Here is a 20,224-nt window from a genome sequence, read left to right on the forward strand (position 1 = left end):
GAGAGCTCCGGCACCTCCCCCTGCTCGGAGGATGGAGCTGGGCAGGGATAACCCCCCTTATAACCCCCCTTCCCTCGGCCACCCCGAGGAGGAGAAACATTTCTGTGCTTCGTGCAGCCAGAGAAAATCCCGGGGCAGGATCAGCCAAAAAATCTCCCCTGGCTGACCCAGCCACAAACGCCCAGCGTGGCTGAGAGTGGATGGGCCGTGTCCTCGTGTCCTTCTGTCCCAGGGCCACCACCCCTGCGGCGTTCCCAGCTTTCCCCGCAGCCCCAAAAACTCCCGAGAGCTCCAACAGCCCCTCCTGCCCCCCACCAGGGACAGCTGAGCGCCCTGCCGCCATTTAGGGTCGATTCAGGGATTTAGGGTTGATTTAGGGTCGATTTAGGGTTGATTTTGGGATTTAGGGTCGATTTCGGGATTTAGGGTCGATTTTGGGATTTAGGGTTGATTCAGGGCTTTAGGGTCGATTCAAGGATTTAGGGTTGATTTCAGGATTTAGGGTCGATTCAGGGATTTAGGGTCGATTTTGGGATTTAGGGTTGATTCAGGGCTTTAGGGTCGATTCAGGGATTTAGGGTCGTGTCTGAGTGAGGAGGAGGAGCCGCTCCCCTGCCCTGAGACCGCTCAGGGGCCCCGTGGCGCTGGGGATCTGGGATTTGGGATTTGGGATTTGGAATTTGGGACGATGCCGAGCCCGCCCCTCCGAGGGCTGAGTCAGGGTCGGGGCCCTGCCGGGACACGCTCGGGCCGCTGTGACACCCCCGGGCCACGCGGCACCGGCACCGGGACGGGCTCGGCGGTGACGGGGGAGCGTGGGCAGCTCCTGCCTTGCACAATCCCGCCGGGATTGCGGCTGGGAAGGAGCGTGGAAGGGCGAGCCGGGGGGATTTACCCGGCGCTGCTCCGGGATGCGAACCGGGAGTGGGGCTGGCGCCGCACTGGTCAGACTGGGAGGGTCTGGCGGCACCGAGCACCCGTCCATGGGATGTCCCTGCCCTGGAAGTTCTCCCGGCTCTTCTCAGGGATTTCGGGAGAACCGCGAGACCCCCCCTGCTAAAATCCTCCCGTTCGAAGTGGATTTACAGGGGGTGGGAAGCCAAGAGGGAAAACCAAGCCAAGGACACCCCCAGGAGCTGGGATTTGGGGGGACACGGAGCCAAGGGGTCCCTCAGCACCTGCAGGGCCGGGGTGGCATCACCGGGCACAAATCACGGGCGTGAAGTGACAAAGGGGACGGCAGGAGTTTGATGCCACCCTCATGGCCTGGATGTCACTGTCATCGCCTGGATGCCACCCTCATGGCCTGGATGTCACTGTCATCGCCTGGGTGTCCCGGGACAGGATGTGCCACATCAGGATTTGCCCCGGGGCCACCTTTCACCCGGGTTGGGCAAGCCCGCGGTGCCTCAGATGCCGGGAGATTGCGGCGGCTCCGCCAGGGAGAGCAACGCCCGCTCCTCCAGGGCTGCCTTTGCCGGCTGGGACACCCTGTGGGACAGGGACACCGCTGGGACCCTGTGGGACAGGGCCACTCTCCGGGCACAGGGCCACCCGTGTGTCCCTCTGAGAGTGTCCCTTGTCCCCTTCAAGGCTTCACCGCTGCTATTTTTAGCTTCGTTTGGCGTCACAAAGCAGGTGCTCAGCAGCTCCTTTGTTATGAGCAGCTCGGGAAGGAGTTTTCCCAGTTTCCCCAGTTTGTTTTCCCAGTTTCCCCAGTTTGTTTTCCCAGTTTTCCCAGTTTGTTTTCCCAGTTTTCCCAGTTTCCCCAGTTTGTTTTCCCAGTTTTCCCAGTTTGTTTTCCCAGTTTTCCCAGTTTCCCCAGTTTGTTTTCCCAGTTTGTTTTCCCAGTTTTCCCAGTTTCTCCAGTTTGTTTTCCCAGTTTGTTTTCCCAGTTTTCCCAGTTTCCCCAGTTTGTTTTCCCAGTTTTCCCAGTTTTCCCAGTTTGTTTTCCCAGTTTCCCCAGTTTGTTTTCCCAGTTTTCCCAGCACGATGCAAACCAGGCTGCCTGGAATGCGGCAGCTCCTCCGGGGGGAGCCCGGGGCTCATCCCGGGGTGAATCACGGGAGCAGCTCCAGGGGGACCCGCGAGCCGTCCCCCGGTGTCACCTTGAGGCTGTGACAAACACAGCCCGGGAGGAGCGACCCTGGTGACAAAGATCCCGGCTGGCTCCTGGGCTGGCGCGGGGCGTTGGGATCACTCATCCCGGGATCCCGGTGAATCACGGGGACCCGGGGCACCGGAGCTCATCCCGGGGTGAATCACGGAGGGCTGTTCCCCGGTGTCACCCTGCCACGGTGACAAACACAGCCCGGGAGGAGCGACCCTGGTGACAAAGATCCCTGGTGGCTCCTGGGCTGCCTGGGGCTGGCCCGGGAGGGGACGGAGGTGGCCCGGGGGTGCTCCAGGGTGGGGGGTGGCCGCACTCAGCCCCTCCCGAGTGCCACCCCCTGTTTGTGTCCCCAAAGATCTGTACACAGCCCCCGACTCGTGCGAGGGACGCTGCGGGGAGCCCTTCAATGAGGAGGACGAGTGTCACTGTCACCCCGAGTGCGAGGCGGAGCGCAACTGCTGCGAGGACCACGAGAGGCACTGCGGGCCCGGTGAGCGCCCGGCACAGCCATGCGGGGTGTCCCCACCCCCTGAGGGTGCCGGGGGGTGCTCCCGAGCCTCTGCGGGTCCCCAAGGTGCCCCCAAAATGTCCCCATCTTCCTGAGGGTGCCAGGGGTTGGTCCCGAGCCTCTGCAGGGTCCTGGGCGGCCCCCGAAGTGTCCCCATCCCCCTGGGCAGTCCCCGAGGTGTCCCCATCTCCCTGAGGGTGTCAGGGGTTGGTCCCGAGCCTCTGCGGGTCCCCAGGCTGTCCCCAGGGTGTCCCCAACCCCCTGAGCTCCTTTTCCTCTCTGCTCCGCAGGTGGGGAAGGCGCCGAGGGCGGAGCTCGAGCCCGGGGTGAGTCCGGAGGGACAGAACCGCCCCCCGTGCCTCGGGGTGTCCCCCCCTTTCCTCGGGGTGTCACCCCCAGCTGCCTCGGGGTGTCCCCCTCTATTCCTCAGGATGTCCCCCCCGTTTCTCGGGGTGTCCCCTCCCCGGAGCTGGGGGCAGGAACCGGCTGGGCTGGCCCCCCCTGCCCACGTGGGAATCGGGGAGAGGAACCATCCCCGGGGGTGTGGGAGGTGACACTCCCCGTGTCCCCGCGGCCACCTCCTGTCGCCGGGCTGTGGGCTCGGGACCCCCTGAACCCCTGAACCCCTCAATGTCCTGGGGTCCCGCCTGTGCCCTCAGGGACATCCTCGCTTTTCCGTGGATGCTCTGGATCCCCCTCGCCTTTCCATGGGTCCTGCTGGATCCCCTCACCTTTCCATGGATCCCCTCATCTTTCCATGGATCCCCCTCACTTTTCCATGGATCCTGCTGGATCTACTCACCTTTCCATGGATCCACTCACCTTTCCATGGATCCTGCTGGATCCCCTCATCTTTCCATGGATCCCCTCACCTTTCCATGGATCCTGCTGGATCCCCTTCAGTTTTCCATGGATCCCCTCACTTTTCCATGGATCCCCTTCACCTTTCCATGGATCCTCTGGATCCCCTTCACCTTTCCATGGATCCTGCTGGATCCCCTCATCTTTCCATGGATCCTGCTGGATCCCCTTCAGTTTTCCATGGATCCCCTCACCTTTCCATGGATCCCCTCACTTTTCCATGGATCCTTCTGGATCCCCTCACTTTTCCATGGATCCCCTCACCTTTCCATGGATCCTGCTGGATCCCCTCCCTTTCCCACGGCCCCCAGAGCCGTCCCCAGCCGCTGCTGTCCCCACAGACGGATTCTCCAGCAGCAGCGATTCCATCTCAGAGCGGGAGCTGCTGCAGCTCTCGGAGCAGCTCTACGGGCTGGACCACAACAGAGCCCGGCCCGGCGACATCGCCCTCAACCCGCAGCACCTGGCGGGCCCCGACGAGACCGGCGACGAGCAGGACCGGTCCCCGCAGCCGTGAGTGGCACCGGGGCAGGGACGGCGGCCCCGAGCCGCGGGGAGGGAGCCGCAATTCCGGCAATTCTCCCCCAGGCTCTACAAACACGTGAACGAGGAGCTCTTCTCCAAGCCCACCTACGCCAGCTTCATCAGGCTGCTGGATAATTACCAGAGGGCCACGGGCAGGGAGGAGGAGGTGACGGCCGAGGAGCTGCGGGAGCAGGAGCGGTTCCTCGAGGAGGTGATGAAAACGGAGCTCATGAAGAAACTCTTTGAGTTCCTGCAGGGAAAAAGTGAGTGTGGAGCGGGGCAGGGCTGGGGAACGGGGGAGTCCCAAAGGGAGACAAGCCGAAGCAGTGCACTCCACTTTCAGGAGGCTTTTAAAATAAAATTTTATTTTATTTTTAATGGGTGTTTTAAAATTAAAAAACCCAGTTTTATTTTAGCATTCATGCTTTTTTATACGTTCTTACAAAACTCCTAAGTTCACACTTTGCTCGTTGCTCACGCGACGCGAACAAAGCGCTCATTGGGATAATTGCAGGTTCCTCTTATTTATCCTTTTCTTCCTCGGTTTCTATGTCAACGACCTTGGTAGGAAATTCTCTCAGGGGTAAACACGGATCCTCTTATCAAACCTCTCAGGCTCGCAGGAGTTGCTGCAAAAACTCTTCCGCAAAGCCCCAGCAGGGTGGGAACGAGCTGGGACGGGCACAGGGGGAATCCAGCAGGGAGAATTCCCGAGGGACAGGGTGGGAAGGGATGGGGAGCCCCGCTGGTTCCCAGCTTCCTTCTCGAGGTCGGGACTGAAGGCACTCGAGGTGATGGTTCACGTTCAGCCTCAGGTGTTCATTCTTTATCCACGTTATAATATTTCACATCCAGACTCAGGTGTTTATTATTTATCCGTGTTATAATATTTCACATCCAGACTCAGGTGTTTATTATTTATCCGTGTTATAATATTTCACATCCAGCCTCAGGTGTTTATTATTTATCCGTGTTATAATATTTCACATCCAGCCTCAGGAGTTTATTATTTATCCGTGTTAGATATTTCACATCCAGCCTCGGGTGTTTATCATTTCTTATCAACGCTGCAGTCTCCCAGCAGTCAGTTCTGCAGTCCTTCGTTAACCAGGCACAAAATGGCCAACAATCTCTTGTCACAAGGTGTTTCAAGGCTAAACTATCTAATTAGGAAATTACACCTAAATTATTTTCACTTTTAACCCAACAACGAATCCCTTGAAGTCCTCAGTGCGGATTTTTCTGTCCAGTTACAAAACGCCACCCAAACCCACGGAGAAGAACAACCTAAACCCTCCATCTTGCTCCACGTTTATTTCTATATTCTAAAACCCGAACTCCAAGTTTTCCACCCTGTGACATGACGCGCCTCTAACCAAACCACACGGCCCAATCCCAGCGCTGTCCATCAATTCTGGAATTGTTTGATAGCCCCATCAATTCTGGAATTGTTCGACAGCCCTTCTCCACGGCCTCAGGTCAAACGCAGCGCTCTCCCGGGGGTCAGAGCGCGTCAGAAAATGGGAATTTCTGAGCACCCAGAGCTCCAGCAGAGCCCAACCCCGCCTCTCCCTGTGCCCCCCTTCCCGCAGACCGCTACAGCTCCGAGCAGGAGTTCCTGCAGGACCTCCAGCAGATGTGGTTCGGTCTCTACTCGCGAGGGGACGGAGAGCGCGATTCCAGCGGCTTCGAGCACGTGTTCTCAGGTACGTGCAGCCCTCCCGGGGTGTTCTCAGGTACGTGCAGCCCTCCCGGGGTGTTCTCAGGTACGTGCAGCCCTCCTTGGGGTGTTCTCAGGTACGTGCAGCCCTCCCGGGGTGTTCTCAGGTACGTGCAGCCCTCCCGGGGTGTTCTCAGGTACGTGCAGCCCTCCCGGGGTGTTCTCAGGTACCTGCAGCCCTCCTGGGGTGTTCTCAGGTACGTGCAGCCCTCCTCGGGGTGTTCTCAGGTACGTGCAGCCCTCCTTGGGGTGTTCTCAGGTACAGCCCTCCTCCGGGTGTTCTCAGGTTCGGCCCTCCCCGGGCCGGGGGCTCATCCCGGCACCCCCTCTGTGTTTTAGGGGAGGTGAAGAAGGGAAAGGTGTCCGGATTTCACAACTGGATCCGCTTCTACCTCCTGGAAAAGCAGGGCGTCGTCAACTACTTCAGCCACAACTTCAACGGGCCGGTGAGAGCTCTGGGGGGCCGGGGCACCCCATATTGATGGACCCACAGATCGGGGTGCTTCCCCTGCCCCATTCCCTCCGTGGTGTGGGAAGGGCCGGAACCCACGGTGCCGGGGCGAGAGGGGCTCCCAAGCAATGGGGGAGAGATTTGAGGCCGGGGGGCTCTGCCAGGACCCCCCAGCCCGGCCGGGAGCTGCTCTGGAGCCTCCCTGGGGGGGCTGGGAGGGTTCCTGGCTGGGCCGGGGTGGGTCCCCACCCTGCTGAGCCCCCTCCCCCGCAGTGGGACACGTACCCCGACGTGCTGGGGCTGCAGTTCAGCTGGGACGGCTTCTACAAGGAGGTGGGCTCGGCTTTCATCGGCTGCAGCCCCGAGTTCGAGTTCGGCCTCTACTCCCTCTGCTTCCTCGCGCGGCCCGGCCGGGCGTGAGTGCCGCCCCTGCACCCTCCTGTCCATCCTGTGTCCTTCTCTGTCCGTCCTGTGTCCCTCTGTCCATCCCGAGTCCGGCCCTGGGGCCAGCGGGGCCTCCCCGAGCCCCGTCAGGGCTGAGGCTGGCCCTGAATTTGGGGAGGGATGGGATGGGATGGATGGGATCCATGGGATGGGATCCATGGGATGGAAATGGGATGGGATGGGATGGGATGGGATGGGATGGGATGGGATGGGATGGGATGGGATGGGATGGGATGGGATGGGATGGGATGGGATGGGGGTTGGGATGGGGATTGGGATGGGATGGGATGGGATGGGATGGGATGGGATGGGATGGGATGGGATGGGATCCATGGGATGGGATCCATGGGATGGGATGGGATGGGATGGGATGGGATGGGATGGGATGGGATGGGATGGGATGGGATCCATGGGATGGGATGGGATCCATGGGATGGGATCCATGGGATGGGATGGGATCCATGGGATGGGATGGGATGGGATGGGATGGGATGGGATGGGATGGGATGGGATGGGATGGGATGGGATGGGATGGGATGGGATGGGATGGGATGGAAATGGGATGGGGGTTGGGATGGGATGGGATGGGGATGGACAGCATTGGCTGGGGACACCAAGAGCATCCTGGAGATAGAATTGTGGGATGAGGGGCTCAGGGCTGGAGCACCGCGGGTGTGGGGACACCGAGAGCCCCCCCGAGCCACCCCTGTGGGGCCCAGGCACGGAGCAGGGCGGTGACAGGCGTGTCCCCACAGGTGCCACCTGAGCCTGGGCGGGCACCGCCTCAGCGTGCAGACCTACCCCTGGACCAAGTCCACCTACGGCAGCGGCAGGAGGTTCATCGCCACCGCCTACGTGATGTCACCCTGAGGGGCGATGTCACCCTGAGGGGGGCGCGGCTGGGGGGCCAGCTCTGGGGTCGCCCCCGCGCTGCTCGGGGCGCTCCGGCCGCGGGACGGGAGCCCCACGCCGCGGGCCCGGCCCGGGAGGGCTCCGGGAGGGGCGGCGGGGGCCGAACCCTGCGGGGAGGGGACGAGGGGACGCCCCCAGACCCCGCCGCGTGTGGCGGGCCCGGGCTCGGAGGAGGAGCGGCGGGAAGGGAAGGATTTGGCACGGAAAGGAGGATCCTGAGCGGAATAAACACTGCCCTGGCTGGAGGAGCGCTGGGTTCCGGGTGTCCCTGCAGCAGCCCCCCCTTCATCCCCCCCGCGCCCCATTTCTCCCTCCGTTTGTCCCCCCACCGCCTCTCTGAGCCCCCCCGGACACCGCCGGTCCCGGGGGCTCTGTCCCCTGGAGCCGCTCCCCGGGAATTCGGCTCTGCCCCGGGTGCCCCCCCGCCCCCGCCCAGCTGAGCTCTCCCCGAGGGCCGCGGCTCCCCAGAGCCCCCCGAATCCCCCGGGCTGGGGCTGCTCGGGGCTCCAGCTGCTCCAGCACGGCCCTCGGGGGCGCAAACCAGAGCCCGGGGGACAGCGGGACCCCCAGGCCGCCACCCCCGCACCCCCCGCCCTTCCCCGGGCCGTGGAGATGACGCCCCTCGCTCGGGACGAGCCCCCCGCCCGCCCCGAGGCACCGGGACCCCCCAGCTCCCCCCCTCCGCCACTTCTCCCGCTCACCCCCGGATTTGGGGGGGTCCCGGGGGGGGTGACAGCCACCAGCTCCCCCGCTGTCCCCGTCCCCTCCTGGCGCAGCCCCGGGCTGGCGGGGCCGCGGCCGGGGGGTCCCAGGGCCCGGGAGCCGCTGACAGATGGTCCGGCTGCAGCGGCTCCTGGGCAGGGCTGGCGGTCCCCGCGCCATCTGCCAGGGGTCACAGGTGACCCCCGAACCCCGCCGCGGGGAGGGGGGCATGCCAGAGCTTGATTTATAGAAATGCGCTGGGAAACCGGGGAGAGGCAGGCTTTGGGGGGCGGCCGGGGGGTCCCCGCAGCCGGGGTGACACGGGGGGTGACACGGGGGGTGACACGGAGCCCTTTGAGGGGTGCAGCCGGGGTGACACGGGGAGTGACACGGGGGGGTGACACGGGGGGTGACATGGAGCCGTTTGAGGGGTGCAGCCGGGGTGACACGAGGGGTGACACAGGGGGGTGACACGAGGGGTGACACGGGGGGTGACACGGAGCCCTTTGAGGGATCCATCCGGGGTGACACGAGGGGTGACACAGGGGGGTGACACGGGGGGTGACACGGGGGGTGACACGGAGCCCTTTGAGGGGTGCAGCCGGGGTGACACGGGAGGTGACACGGAGCCGTTTTAGGGGTCCAGCCCCGGTGACACGGGGGGTGACCCTGGCGGGTGACACGGAGCCGTTTTAGGGATCCATCCGGGGTGACCCTGGGGGGTGACACGGAGCCCTTTGAGGGGTCCAGCCGCAGCTCCCAGCGCTGGGGACACGGCCGGGGTGGCCCGGGCCAGCCGGGGGGACACTGGGCAGGGCAGAGCCGCGGGACGGGGACGCTCCAGGCGCCTCCAGCCCGGCCGGGAGCTCTGGGCAGGGGGCGGCTGCCGCCCCCCCGGCACAGGAGCGGCTCCTCCTCGCTGCCGCCCCCGCCAGCAGCTCCCGCGGCCTCCTGGATGCCAAAGCTCACCCGCCGTGGTGCCAAACCCCGCCGGTGGAGCCCCGGGAGATCGCTCTGCCAACACCGTCCCCGGGGAGAAGGCAGGAAAAACCCCGCGGGGGAGGGACCTGGGGGGCTGCGCGGGGCTGGGCACTGGGGGCTGCTCCGGGGGTCCTGGGGCTGCTCAGGGGGCACTGGGGGCTGCTCCGGGGGTCCTGGGGCTGCTCAGGGGGTCCTGGGACTGCTCCGGGGGCACTGGGGGCTGCTCCGGGGGTCCTGGGGGCTGTTCAGGGGGCACTGGGGCTGCTCAGGGGGCAATGGGGCTGCTCAGGGGGCCCTGGGGCTGCTCAGGGGGTCCTGGGGCTGTTCAGGGGGCACTGGGGGCTGCTCGGGGGGTCCTGGGGGCTGCTCCGGGGGTCCTGGGGCTGTTCAGGGGGCACTGGGGGCTGCTCAGGGGGCACTGAGGCTGCTCAGGGGAGTATATATACGTATATTAAAAAGTATCTATATATATATATAAAATATATTAATACATACATATATATACATATATATACATATATATAAGTATATTAACATACATAAACACGTACACATATATAGATATTAAAAAGTATTTCTTTATATATACATAAAGTAAATTAAAACATATATACCTATATAAATAAAAGTATCTTATATATATTTATTTATTTATTTATTTATTTATTTATTTATGTATTTATATTTCATTTATATTTATTATTTTATATATTTTTTAATATTTTTATATTTATATATTTTTAATTTATATTTATTTTATTTATATATGTATGAAGCATATTGAAACACCCATATAGAAACATATTAAAACACACATATAACACCTTTTTATCTGTTAAAAATCCGCTCCTGAAAGCCTCATTTCCCACTGCCCGGGAAGTTCGCAGCGGCGTGGGGAAAGGAGACGGAGCCGAGCAGGGGCAGGGCGGGCGAGCCGCCCCCGGCCATCTGCTGCCAGCCCGGGCCCCCGGGGCCCCCCGGCTCCTCCTGCCGGGCCCGCGCGGCCTCTCGGGGTCCCCGGCCCCCCCCGAGCAGCGGCCGCTCCCGCCGGGGCTCCGCGCCCGCCCGGGTGGCCCCGGCACGGCTGAGCTCGCCGTGATGCTCGGGGGGCCCTGTCCCCGCTCCCACCTGGGCAACGGCGGGGTGTCCCCTGCGCCCCCCGTGAAGCTCGCACTGCACGGTGTTCCCCATTTTTCTCTGTTTTCTTGGGTTTTCCCCATTTTTACCGTGTTTTTCTTGGGGTTTTCCCCCATTTCCCCCAAGTTTTCTTGAGTTTTTCCCATTTTTACTGTGTTTTCTTGGGTTTTCCCCATTTATACCATGTTTTATTGGGGTTTTTCCATTTTTTTCCCATGTTTTCTTGAGTTTTTCCCGTTTTTCCCATGTTTTCTTGGGTTTTCCCCATTTTTACGGTGTTTTTTTTGGGTTTTCCCCATTTTTACCGTGTTTTTCTTGGGGTTTTCCCCCATTTCCCCCAAGTTTTCTTGAGTTTTTCCCATTTTTACTGTGTTTTCTTGGGTTTTCCCCATTTATACCATGTTTTATTGGGGTTTTTCCATTTTTCCCATGTTTTCTTGAGTTTTTCCCGTTTTTCCCATGTTTTCTTGGGTTTTCCCCATTTTTACCGTGGTTTTTTTGGGTTTTCCCCATTTTTACCGTGTTTTTTTGGGTGTTCCCCATTTTTACCGTGTTTTCTTGGGTTTTTCCCATTTTTACCGTGTTTTTCTTGGGGTTTTCCCCCATTTCCCCCAAGTTTTCTTGAGTTTTTCCCATTTTCCCCGTGTTTTCTTGGGTTTTCCCCATTTTCCCCCGTTTTCCCTTGGGTTTTTCCCCCATGTTTTCCTCAGTTTTTCCTGTTTTTCCCACTGTTCCATTGCGTTTTTTCCCCTCCTGTCTTCTCGGGTTTATTCCCCGTTTTCCCAATGTTTTGTTGGGCTTTCCCCCGATGTTTTCTTGCGGTTTTACCCCATTTTCCACGTGTTTTACTGGGTTTTTTTCCCCCAACACCCCAAATTTCACCCTCCGGTGCATCCGGCGCCCCAGATCTGCCCCTCAAGGGCTCTGACACCCCACGGCGCATCACCTGAGGGTGCCCTGGGGGGGACATGGGGGAGGGAGGACCGGGGAGGCCCAGGGGGTGCCAAGGATGCCCAGGGGGTGCCGGGCGATGCCCAGGGAAATTTGGGGATGCCCAGGGAGTGCCAACAATGCCAAAGGGGTGCCAGCGATGCCCAGGAGTTTTCAGGGATGCCTAGGCAATCCCGGGGATGCCCAGAGGGTGCCAGGGGATGCCCAGGGGTTTTTGGGGATGCCCAGGTGATCCAGAGGATGCCCAGGGGGTGCCAGGGATGCCCAGGGGGTGCCAACAATGCCAAAGGGGTGCTGGGGATGCCCAGGGGGTTTTGGGGATGCCTAGGCAATCCCGGGGATGCCCAGGGGGTGCCAGGGGATGCCCAGGGGGTGCCAGGGATGCTGAGGGGGTTTTGGCGATGCCCAGGTGATCCCGGGGTTGCCCAGGGGGTGCCAAGGATGCCCAGGGGGTACTGGCAATGCCCAGGCGATCCCGGGGATGCCCAGGGGGTTTCGGGGATGCCTAGACGATCCCAGGGATGCCCAGGGGGTTTCAGGGATGCCCAGGGGGTGCCAAGGATGCTGAGGGGGTGCCGGCGATGCCCAGGGGGTTTTGGGGATGCCTAGACGATCCCGGGGATGCCCAGGGGGTGCCAAGGATGCCCAGGATGTTTCGGGGATGCCCAGGGGGTGCCAAGGATGCCCAGGATGTTTCGGGGATGCCCAGGGGGTGCTGCCACCGCTGTCCCGCACCGCCGGGGACCCAAGCCGGGGTGGCGTCCGTTGTCCCCGCGCGTGGCCGGCGGCCCCCGGGCCCCCCTGGCACCCTGGTGTCGCCGCCCGCGGGGACGCCGAGCGGCGCGGAGCAGCCAACTGTTCCCCGGCGGAGCCGGCGGGCGCAGCCCCCGCTAATCCAATCCATCAGGGGGGTAATGAGCTATGAAAGTGTGGATTCAATTAAGGGGGATTGCGGCGGGAGGCAGCGCCCGGCGGCAGACGGCGACAGGAGCCCGGGTCCCCTCTGAAAGGCTCCATCTGTGCCGCCGGGGCCCCTTTGTGCTCCCTGAAAGCGCCGCGCGGCCACAAAAGCCGCCGCGTCCCCGCCGGGCGAGGTTTCGGTGATTCCCCGGGGAAACTGAGGCACGGGAGAGGAGCTCGCGGAGGGTTTGGGGGGGATGGCTCGGTGCCGGGCTGACTGCAGGGGTTGGTTTGGATTTCAGGGGTTTGTGCGGGGATCTCGTGGGAACCGTGGAAGCCGGGGGTGCTCGAATCCAGGAACGGGTCGGGAGGGGTTTCAAGCGCGGCCAGTGCCACCCCCGCGGGGCCGCAGGGTCACCTCCCCTCGTCCCTGCGCGCTCCGAGCGCCGCTCGGACACTGCCAGGGATCCTCAGCTCCTCTGGGCACCTGCGCCAGGCCCTGCCCCCATCACGGGCAGGAATTTCTGCCCAGCCCCCCCAGATCTCCTCTCTGCCCCCCCCCGACTCATTTGGGCTGGGAACACCCCCGGGGCCTCCCCCCGGAACGAGCCGGGAGGGGCTGGCGCGGGGACGAGTTTAAAGATGGGATTATTGCTGTACAAATTCTGATTAAACCGTCCCCAAACCCTCCCGCAGCACCGCTAAGCCGAGCTCTAATCTCGGCCGGGCAGAGACTTCGTCAATAACTCCAAATCTCCGCGCTGTTGGTTTATCTGGCGCGGATTAAGCCGGGAGCTTCCTCAACTTGGATCGCAGCGGGAAAAGCACCCGGGCTTCGGGGGAGTCGGTCCCGGCAGCCGCCAGCTCCCGAGGCCCGGCCAGGGACGGGGCTGGACGGCGCCGGGAGCGCTCCGGGGATCTCCCAGAATGGCCCCGGTGCCACCCCAGCTCTGCCGGGGCCGGGGACGGATCGGGGTGCCAGCCCTCGGTCCTGCCCTGGCTGGGGACCGCGGCGTGCAGGGGATGGAGGGACGGACAGACGGACGGACAGAGGGAGGGAGGGAGGGATGGATGGATGATGGATGGATGGACAGATGGAGAGACGGATGGATGGATGGGTGGATGGACGGACACAGGGATGGATGGATGGATGGATGGATGGATGGATGGATGGATGGATGGGTGGACGGACAGACGGATGGATGGGATGAAGGGAGGGAGGGAGGGAGGGATGGAATCCATGGACGGATGGATGGATGGATGGATGGACGGATGGATGGACAAAGAGACACAGGGATGGATGGATGGATGGATGGATGGATGGATGGATGGATGGATGGATGGATGGATGGATGGATGGACGGACGGACACAGGGATGGATGGATGGATGGTTCAACAGACAGACAGATGGATGGATGGACGGACGGATGACTGGATGGACAGATGGATGGATGGATGGAATCCATGGATGGATGGACAGACAGATGGATGGATGACTGGATGGATGGAATCCATGGATGGACGGACAGACAGACTGATGATGCCGCAGGAACGGGACACCCCACACAGGAGCCCCCCACCTTCCCAGCCTCACCCAGGAGCAGCTCCCGGAGCTGCTGGAGGGGCGGCAGCGCTCCTGAGGCCACCAGGGTGACAGGGACGGGGGTTTTGCCCCTGGGGGTGGCAGCCCGGCACGGCCCCGTTTAACCCCCGGGGCCCCAGAGTGCCGCCGCCTCCACCCTGCCGGGAGCGCGGCCGCTCCTCTGCCCCTCCAGCCAGCAGGAAAAGTTCGTTTGCCAAAATCCGCTGTCCCCGCGGGGAAAAGACGATTAAGCCAAGAGGCCAGAGCCCGATATCCCGGCTTAGTGGGAAAATCCGCGCGCTCTCCCGAGCCGGGCACATTAGGAGCTCATGGCCGGCGGTGTGATCAGATTACAGGCAAATATCAGAATTACAGCCCCGAAAGCCGGGCTTTAGGGAGGCTTAGCAATTATCCAGCCCTGGGCAGCCCCACCCTGCCGGGGAAACCAGGGCGACCCCGGGCCGAGACCCCCGGGGCTGGGGGCTGCTCCCAAACGGGGCAGAGGGGACAGGGAGTCCCCTCCGTGGGTCAGGGTGTCCCCTCCATGGGTCAGGGTGTCCCCTCCGTGGGTCAGGGTGTCCCCTCCATGGATCAGGGTGTCCCCCACATGGGCCAGAGTGTCCCCTCCATGGGTCAGAGTGTCCCCTCCATGGGTCAGGGTGTCCCCTCCATGGGTCAGGGTGTCCCCCACATGGGTCAGGGAGTCCCCTCCGTGGGTCAGGGTGTCCCCTCCATGGGTCAGGGTGTCCCTCCATGGGTCAGGGTGTCCCCCACATGGGTCAGGGTGTCCCCCACATGGGTCAGGGTGTACCCCACATGGGTCAGGGTGTCCCCCACATGGGTCAGGGTGTACCCCCATGGGTCAGGGTGTCCCTCCGTGGGTCAGGATGTCCCTCCATGGGTCAGGGTGTCCCTCCATGGGTCACGGTGTCCCCTCCATGGATCAGGCTGGACCCCCCAAACCCCTTCCAAGAATTCCCCAGGTGGGACGGGGGGTGAAGCTGCCCCCCGACCCCACCTGCCCCATATCCCCCCCTCTGTGGGACCCCTGGGGGGGGGGCTGTGGGCTGTCCAGGGACCCCCAGAGGGGACAAGGGACCCTCCCCACGGCCCCGTGGCTGGACACAGTGAGCGCACCCATCCTCAGCCCCTCAGCGGTGCCACCCCCAGCCCCGGTGTCCTGCGGGGACACGGGGGCGCCCCCACCCCCGGGTGCTCCGTGCCCCCTCCCCGTGCGAGCCGGGGCCAGCTGTGCCCTGGCAGCGCGGGGCTGGCACGGCTCCTGCCCTGCTGGCACGGCTCCTGCCCTGCTGGCACGGGCCGGGGCTGCTGGAAGGGCGCTGCCCCGGCTGTCGGGCGCACGAAGCCCGGGGGAGCTGGCACCGAGCGGGGCTTGGCCCCCGGCCAGCGGCAGAGGGGCCGGGGGGGCCGGGGACACAGCTGGACCCCCGGCGCCGCTGTCCTCAGCCCAGGGCATCGCTGGGGAGGGGTCCCGATGCCACCGGGGGGTGCCAGGGGGGCGTGGAGGTGCCCGGCACGGAGCTGTGGGTGCGTGGAGGGGGCTCACAGGGGTGTCACAGCCCCCAGTTTGTGTCCCAGCCCGGGGTTTGTGTCACAGCCCCCAGTTTGTGTCACAGCCCGGGGTTTGTGTCCCAGCCCGGGGTTTGTGTCACATCCCGGGGTTTCTGTCCCAGTGCGGGGTTTCTGTCCCAGGTCGGGGTTTCTGTCACAGCCCCCAGTTCGTGTCCCAGCCCGGGGTTTTTGTCCCAGCCCGGTGTTGGTGTCACGCTCCCTGTTCGTGTCCCGCGGCGCACACGCGGCTGGGTGACACGCTGGTGTCGCGTGGTCCCCCCCAGCTCAGCTCAGCTCCCCCGGAGCGGGGCAGGCCGAGCCCCCTCCCCCAGCCCAGCCAGGTCCGTCCCAGGCAGCTCCACCCCCGTTCGGCGCCCCCCCATCCGTGTCCCTAAATCCCCTTTTTTGGGGACACACGAGGTCCCCCCCGCCCCCCGCCCGTTCCCGGCCCGCTTCTCGCTCGGAGCGGCCCCGCAGGGCCCCCCCGGCCCGGCTGCAGCTGCGGGGGCCCCCGGAGAGCCCCCCGCCCCCAGCCCGAGCGGGGCGCAGCTTGCGGGGCCGAGCGGCGGCGGCTCCCCCGGGCTCCGGCACAGCCGGCGCGGGGCCGGGGGACACGGGGCGGGACGCGAGCGGGGTCCCCACGCGAGGGGACGCGGGGGGGACGCGCCCCCACGGCCGCCAGACGCTGCCGAGGGGTCGAGGCGCAGCTGGAGAGGGACGGAGGGAGCCGGGGGTGCCGCAGGGGGGGGACACGGGGTGAAGTCAGGACGGCCGCGTCCCCTCCGTGCAGCGGTTGGAACAAATCCCAGCTCCCCAAATGTCGCCGTGCCCCCAGGGCTGCCCTGCACCCCGGTTCCTGGGATCCCAAATCGGTCCTGGGACCCCCAGGGCTGTGGGATGCCCCATTCCTGGGACCTCAAATCGGTCCTGGGACCCCCAGGGCTGTGCTCTGCCCCATTCCTCAGACCCCAAATCCCCCTGGTACCCCCAGGGCTCAGCTCTGCCCCATTCCTCAGACCCCAAATCCCCCCGATACCCCAGGGCTGTGCTCTGCCCCATTCCTGGGACCCCAAATCAGTCCTGGTACCCCCAGGGCTCAGCTCTGCCCCATTCCTCAGACCCCAAATCCCCCCACTCCCACAGAGCCCCACTCCAAGGTCAGGGATCCCAGCTGGACCCCAGCACAGGGGGCTCGGATCCTCTGGCAGCCCCCCACCCTCACCCCAGCCCCCCCAAAAAGGAGACAACAGCCCCGGGGCGAAGCTGCTTGAAACAAGACCACGACTTTATTTCAGCTAAAAACCCCAAATCTGCTCTCTTTACAAAAGGATAAAACATTTTCAGTACAAAAGGGAAGAAGCCCCAGGACCCGGGGGCTGGGCAGGGACCTCCAATCATCTCCAAATTCCCAACTTTGTACAAAACCAGGGAGATTTGGCCAACCGGGCTGGCGAGGCCAGTGGGACACCAAAAATAGTTGCCTGGGTTTTCTTTGAGAAACAAAAAAATAAAACCGTTGCATAGCGTTTAAAAGTTATTGCTCGTCTCAAAATGCACAGAGGAGTCGGGAGGATCCCAGTCCTGTCGGCAGGATCCCAATCCTGTCGGCAGGATCCCAAATCCGTGGAATGGCCGTTAAATATACCGAGTGTGGCATTAAATGTGGAAACACTGGGGTTTATCACCAGCAAAAAAAAAAAAAAAAAAAATCAGGTGGTGAGGGAAATAAATTAAATAAATAATGGCTAATAAATAACCCCGGAGCACCAGCACGGCAAAATCCAGCGGGTCTCCAGGCAGGGAATTCCCACTACGAGCCTGGGAGGCGGCGGGGGAAAAACCTTGGGCACATCCCAGATTTCCGTGGAAAACAGAAGGAAATAAATTAGGACTCCTCACACACAGTAATTAATAAATAAAGCAGGAATTAAGGTTTTTGTTGGCGCTCAGGACTCGGAGCAGGGGAGGGGACGCTGTGAACCCAGAGGAGACGAGGCCCCGGAAGGGAGAGGGGGTCGGGGGCTCCTGTTCCAGTTGGGATTCTGGGAGGGATCAGCGGGATCCCGTCCAGATCAGCGGGATCTCAATGGAATTGGGATTCTGGGAGGGATCAGCGGGATCCCGTCCAGATCAGCGGGATCCCATCCAGATCAGCGGGATCCCATCCAGATCAGCGGGATCCCAATCCCATTGGGACTCTGGGAGGGATCAGCGGGATCCCATCCGAGGTTCCCGGGTCTGTTGTGGGGCACAGGGGGCTGAGGCTGGGGAGGGGAGCAGTGGAGGGATGGCCACAGGGCCTGGCTGGACCGTGGTGACCCCGGGTAAGGGATTGGGATGTGCATGGATGACGGGCCACCATCACAGGGCAGTGGACCACTGTCCCCGGACACTGTCCCTCCATCCCAGGACACTGTCCCCCCATTCCAGGGCACTTTCCCCCCATCCCAGGACACTGTCCCCCCATTCCAGGGCACTTTCCCCCCATCCCAGGACACTGTCCCCCATCCATGATGGCAGTTTCTCCCTGGGCTGGGAGCTCCCATGCTGGTTTCCCAGAAGTGCCCGGCTCATTCCCACCCTGCCGCTGCTGGACTGGGAAATCCGTGACCCCAAACGGGGAAGGGACAGTGGCCACCCCAGGGGGCAGGAGGGGCTGTGTCCCCACACCAGGGGGGATGGGGAGAGGATTGACGATCCAGGGATTCGATGTTGGGATGGACTCCTGGAGGTGGAAACATCGGGAGCATCTCTGGGGGACGCAGCAGTGACCGCTCAGAGTCCAGAACGGCTCCCGCGGCTCCCGGGGACAGCTGGGACAGCGGCGGTGGCACCGGCCACGTCCTGCAGAGATGCTCCGGGTCCCTGCCCAGCCGCGTCCATCCCGGGCACGGCTCCCTGCCCCAAAGCCGCCTCCGGCCCCGCTACTCGTTGAAGATGGCGCCCAGCTGGGGCCCGGCCGCGTGGGGCGGGAAGGACTCGAAGGCGACGTCCAGCGGGATCTCGTAGCGGGGCACGGAGCTCTGGAAGTGCGAGCCGTGCCCGTGGGCTCCGGCCAGGCTGACCGAGGGGTAGTGGGCCACGAAGGGGTAGGACTTCTCCAGCTCCGGGGAGCCGTCCTGCTTCAGGGAGAAGTTGCCGCTGATGCTCAGGGGGGGCGTCAGGGGCCCCTCGTATGGGGGCGTGGAGCAGTCAGAGGGGTGGCTCCCGAAGGAAGCCTCCACCAGGCTCTTGAAGGCCGGCGGCTTCAGGTGCAGCAGGTGGGACTCCATGGAGCCGTAGGGGGGGCTGGGCAGCCCCTGGTAGCCGAAGGAGTGGCCGGCCAGCGCTGCCTCGCAGGGCTTCTCCTCGTGCTTCTCCAGGAAGAGCGGCTGCGGGCCCAGCTGCAGGCAGCCGGCCACCAGGTTGCTGGTGGGCTGCGACAGCCCCTTGCACAGCATCTCCACGAAGCTCTTCCCCTCGGGCGTCTGCCCCGTCTCCAGCACCTCGGACAGGGCCCAGATGTAGTTCCTGGCCAGCCGCAGCGTCTCGATCTTGGAGAGCTTCTGCGTTTTGGAGTAGCAGGGCATGACCCGGCGCAGGTTGTCCAGGGCGTCGTTCAGGCCGTGCATCCGCGTGCGCTCCCGGGCGTTGGCCTTGACCCGCCGCGCCCGGAACCGCTCCAGCCTGGCCTTGGTCATCTTCTTCTTCTTCGGACCCCTCCTCTTGGGCTTCTCGCCGTCCTCTTCCTCCTCCTCCTCCTCCTCCTCCACGCTGTCGTGCTCCTCGGCCAGGGCGGGCAGCAGCGCGAAGGGAGCGCTCCTGGCGTCCCCCTGCTCCTTCAGCTCGGCCTTGGCTCCCGGCATTTCGCCCATCCAGGCCTGGCTGCTGACGAGCTCGGCCATGTCCGAGGGCTTGGAGCGGCTCTGGGGCATCTGCAAGGGAGGGACGGGGACGTGGGGACGGATCCCAGAGGGAGAATCCTCAGCGCGACGGGAAAGTCTCCCTCCAGACACAGCGGCAGTTTCTGCCCGCTCCCAGCACCTGTGGATTCCTGTTTTCCACCTATTTCCCGCTCCATTTCCTGAGGATTTTATCCAGGAGACGCTGACGCCTCTCCCCGAGCTCCAGCAATGTTCCCAGAGCTTCCACCCATCCCATTTCGGGGTTACTCCCACCCCTGAACCCCTTCTTGTCACACCCCCCACCCCGACTGCCACATCGGGGGTGCCAAAAGGGGGCTGGCGATTCCCGGTGGGAGATTTTCCTTCCCCGCGCCTGCCTTGCCCTCGGTGGCGGCCCCGGGTCCCCGTTAATCGGCCCCCCCAAATCCCATCACTGCCCCTGGCTCGCTCCATAAAGCTTTAGCCCCTAAGCAGCTTTGCTGGAAGTGCTGCTCCCCTTCCCCGAGCATCCCACGCGGAAAATCCCACTTTTAATATGCGTGATGGGGCTCCCGGGCGGGATTAGGTTGTTAATTGCTGTCCTAGCCCCCGAGGACCACGCGGCCCCAATTAACTCCTGGCGGAGCACCGGGGGTCTGCCGGAGGACGGGAAATCGGGGGGGGTGAGGGCGGGGAAGGATCGTTTTTGGGGTGAGGGGATGGGTCCGGCTGGTCCCAGTTCCCTCTGGTGGGGTGAGGGGATGGCCGCGGTGAGATCGGCCCCAAAGCACTGCAGCTCTGCCCCAAAACGCTGCAGCTCTGCCCCAAACCCCCCTCATGCTGCAGCCGGGGGTCCCTTTCCCCCCATCCTCGGGGATCTTCCCTCTCCTCGCCGCTCCCCGGGAGGAAATCCCCGGGTTTGGGGCTCCCTGCTCGAGGGGAGCCCCCCCCGTTCCCGGCATTTCCAGGGGAAGTTCTCCCTGCGGAAGTCCCGCTGGAAT

General features: G+C 63.2%; 2 protein-coding genes across 2 annotated transcripts; one reads left to right on the forward strand and one right to left on the reverse strand.

Moving 5' to 3' along the window:
* The first annotated feature begins 688 nt into the window (after positions 1-688).
* Positions 689-7,810, forward strand: ENDOU (endonuclease, poly(U) specific). Its single transcript, XM_038164185.1, has 9 exons — positions 689-944; positions 2,259-2,603; positions 2,912-2,947; positions 3,824-3,995; positions 4,071-4,270; positions 5,600-5,713; positions 6,067-6,173; positions 6,452-6,594; positions 7,378-7,810. The coding sequence occupies exons 1-9, from the start codon at positions 689-691 to the stop codon at positions 7,490-7,492; spliced, it is 1,488 nt and encodes a 495-aa protein (XP_038020113.1). The 3' UTR covers positions 7,493-7,810.
* Positions 7,811-16,624: 8,814 nt separating this feature from the next.
* Positions 16,625-20,218, reverse strand: NEUROD4 (neuronal differentiation 4). Its single transcript, XM_038164418.1, has one exon. The coding sequence runs from the start codon at positions 19,695-19,697 to the stop codon at positions 18,285-18,287; it is 1,413 nt and encodes a 470-aa protein (XP_038020346.1). The 5' UTR covers positions 19,698-20,218; the 3' UTR covers positions 16,625-18,284.
* Positions 20,219-20,224: the final 6 nt, after the last annotated feature.

The sequence above is a fragment of the Motacilla alba genome, chromosome 29, assembly GCF_015832195.1.
Source record: "Motacilla alba alba isolate MOTALB_02 chromosome 29, Motacilla_alba_V1.0_pri, whole genome shotgun sequence".
Taxonomy (NCBI): Eukaryota; Metazoa; Chordata; class Aves; order Passeriformes; family Motacillidae; genus Motacilla; species Motacilla alba.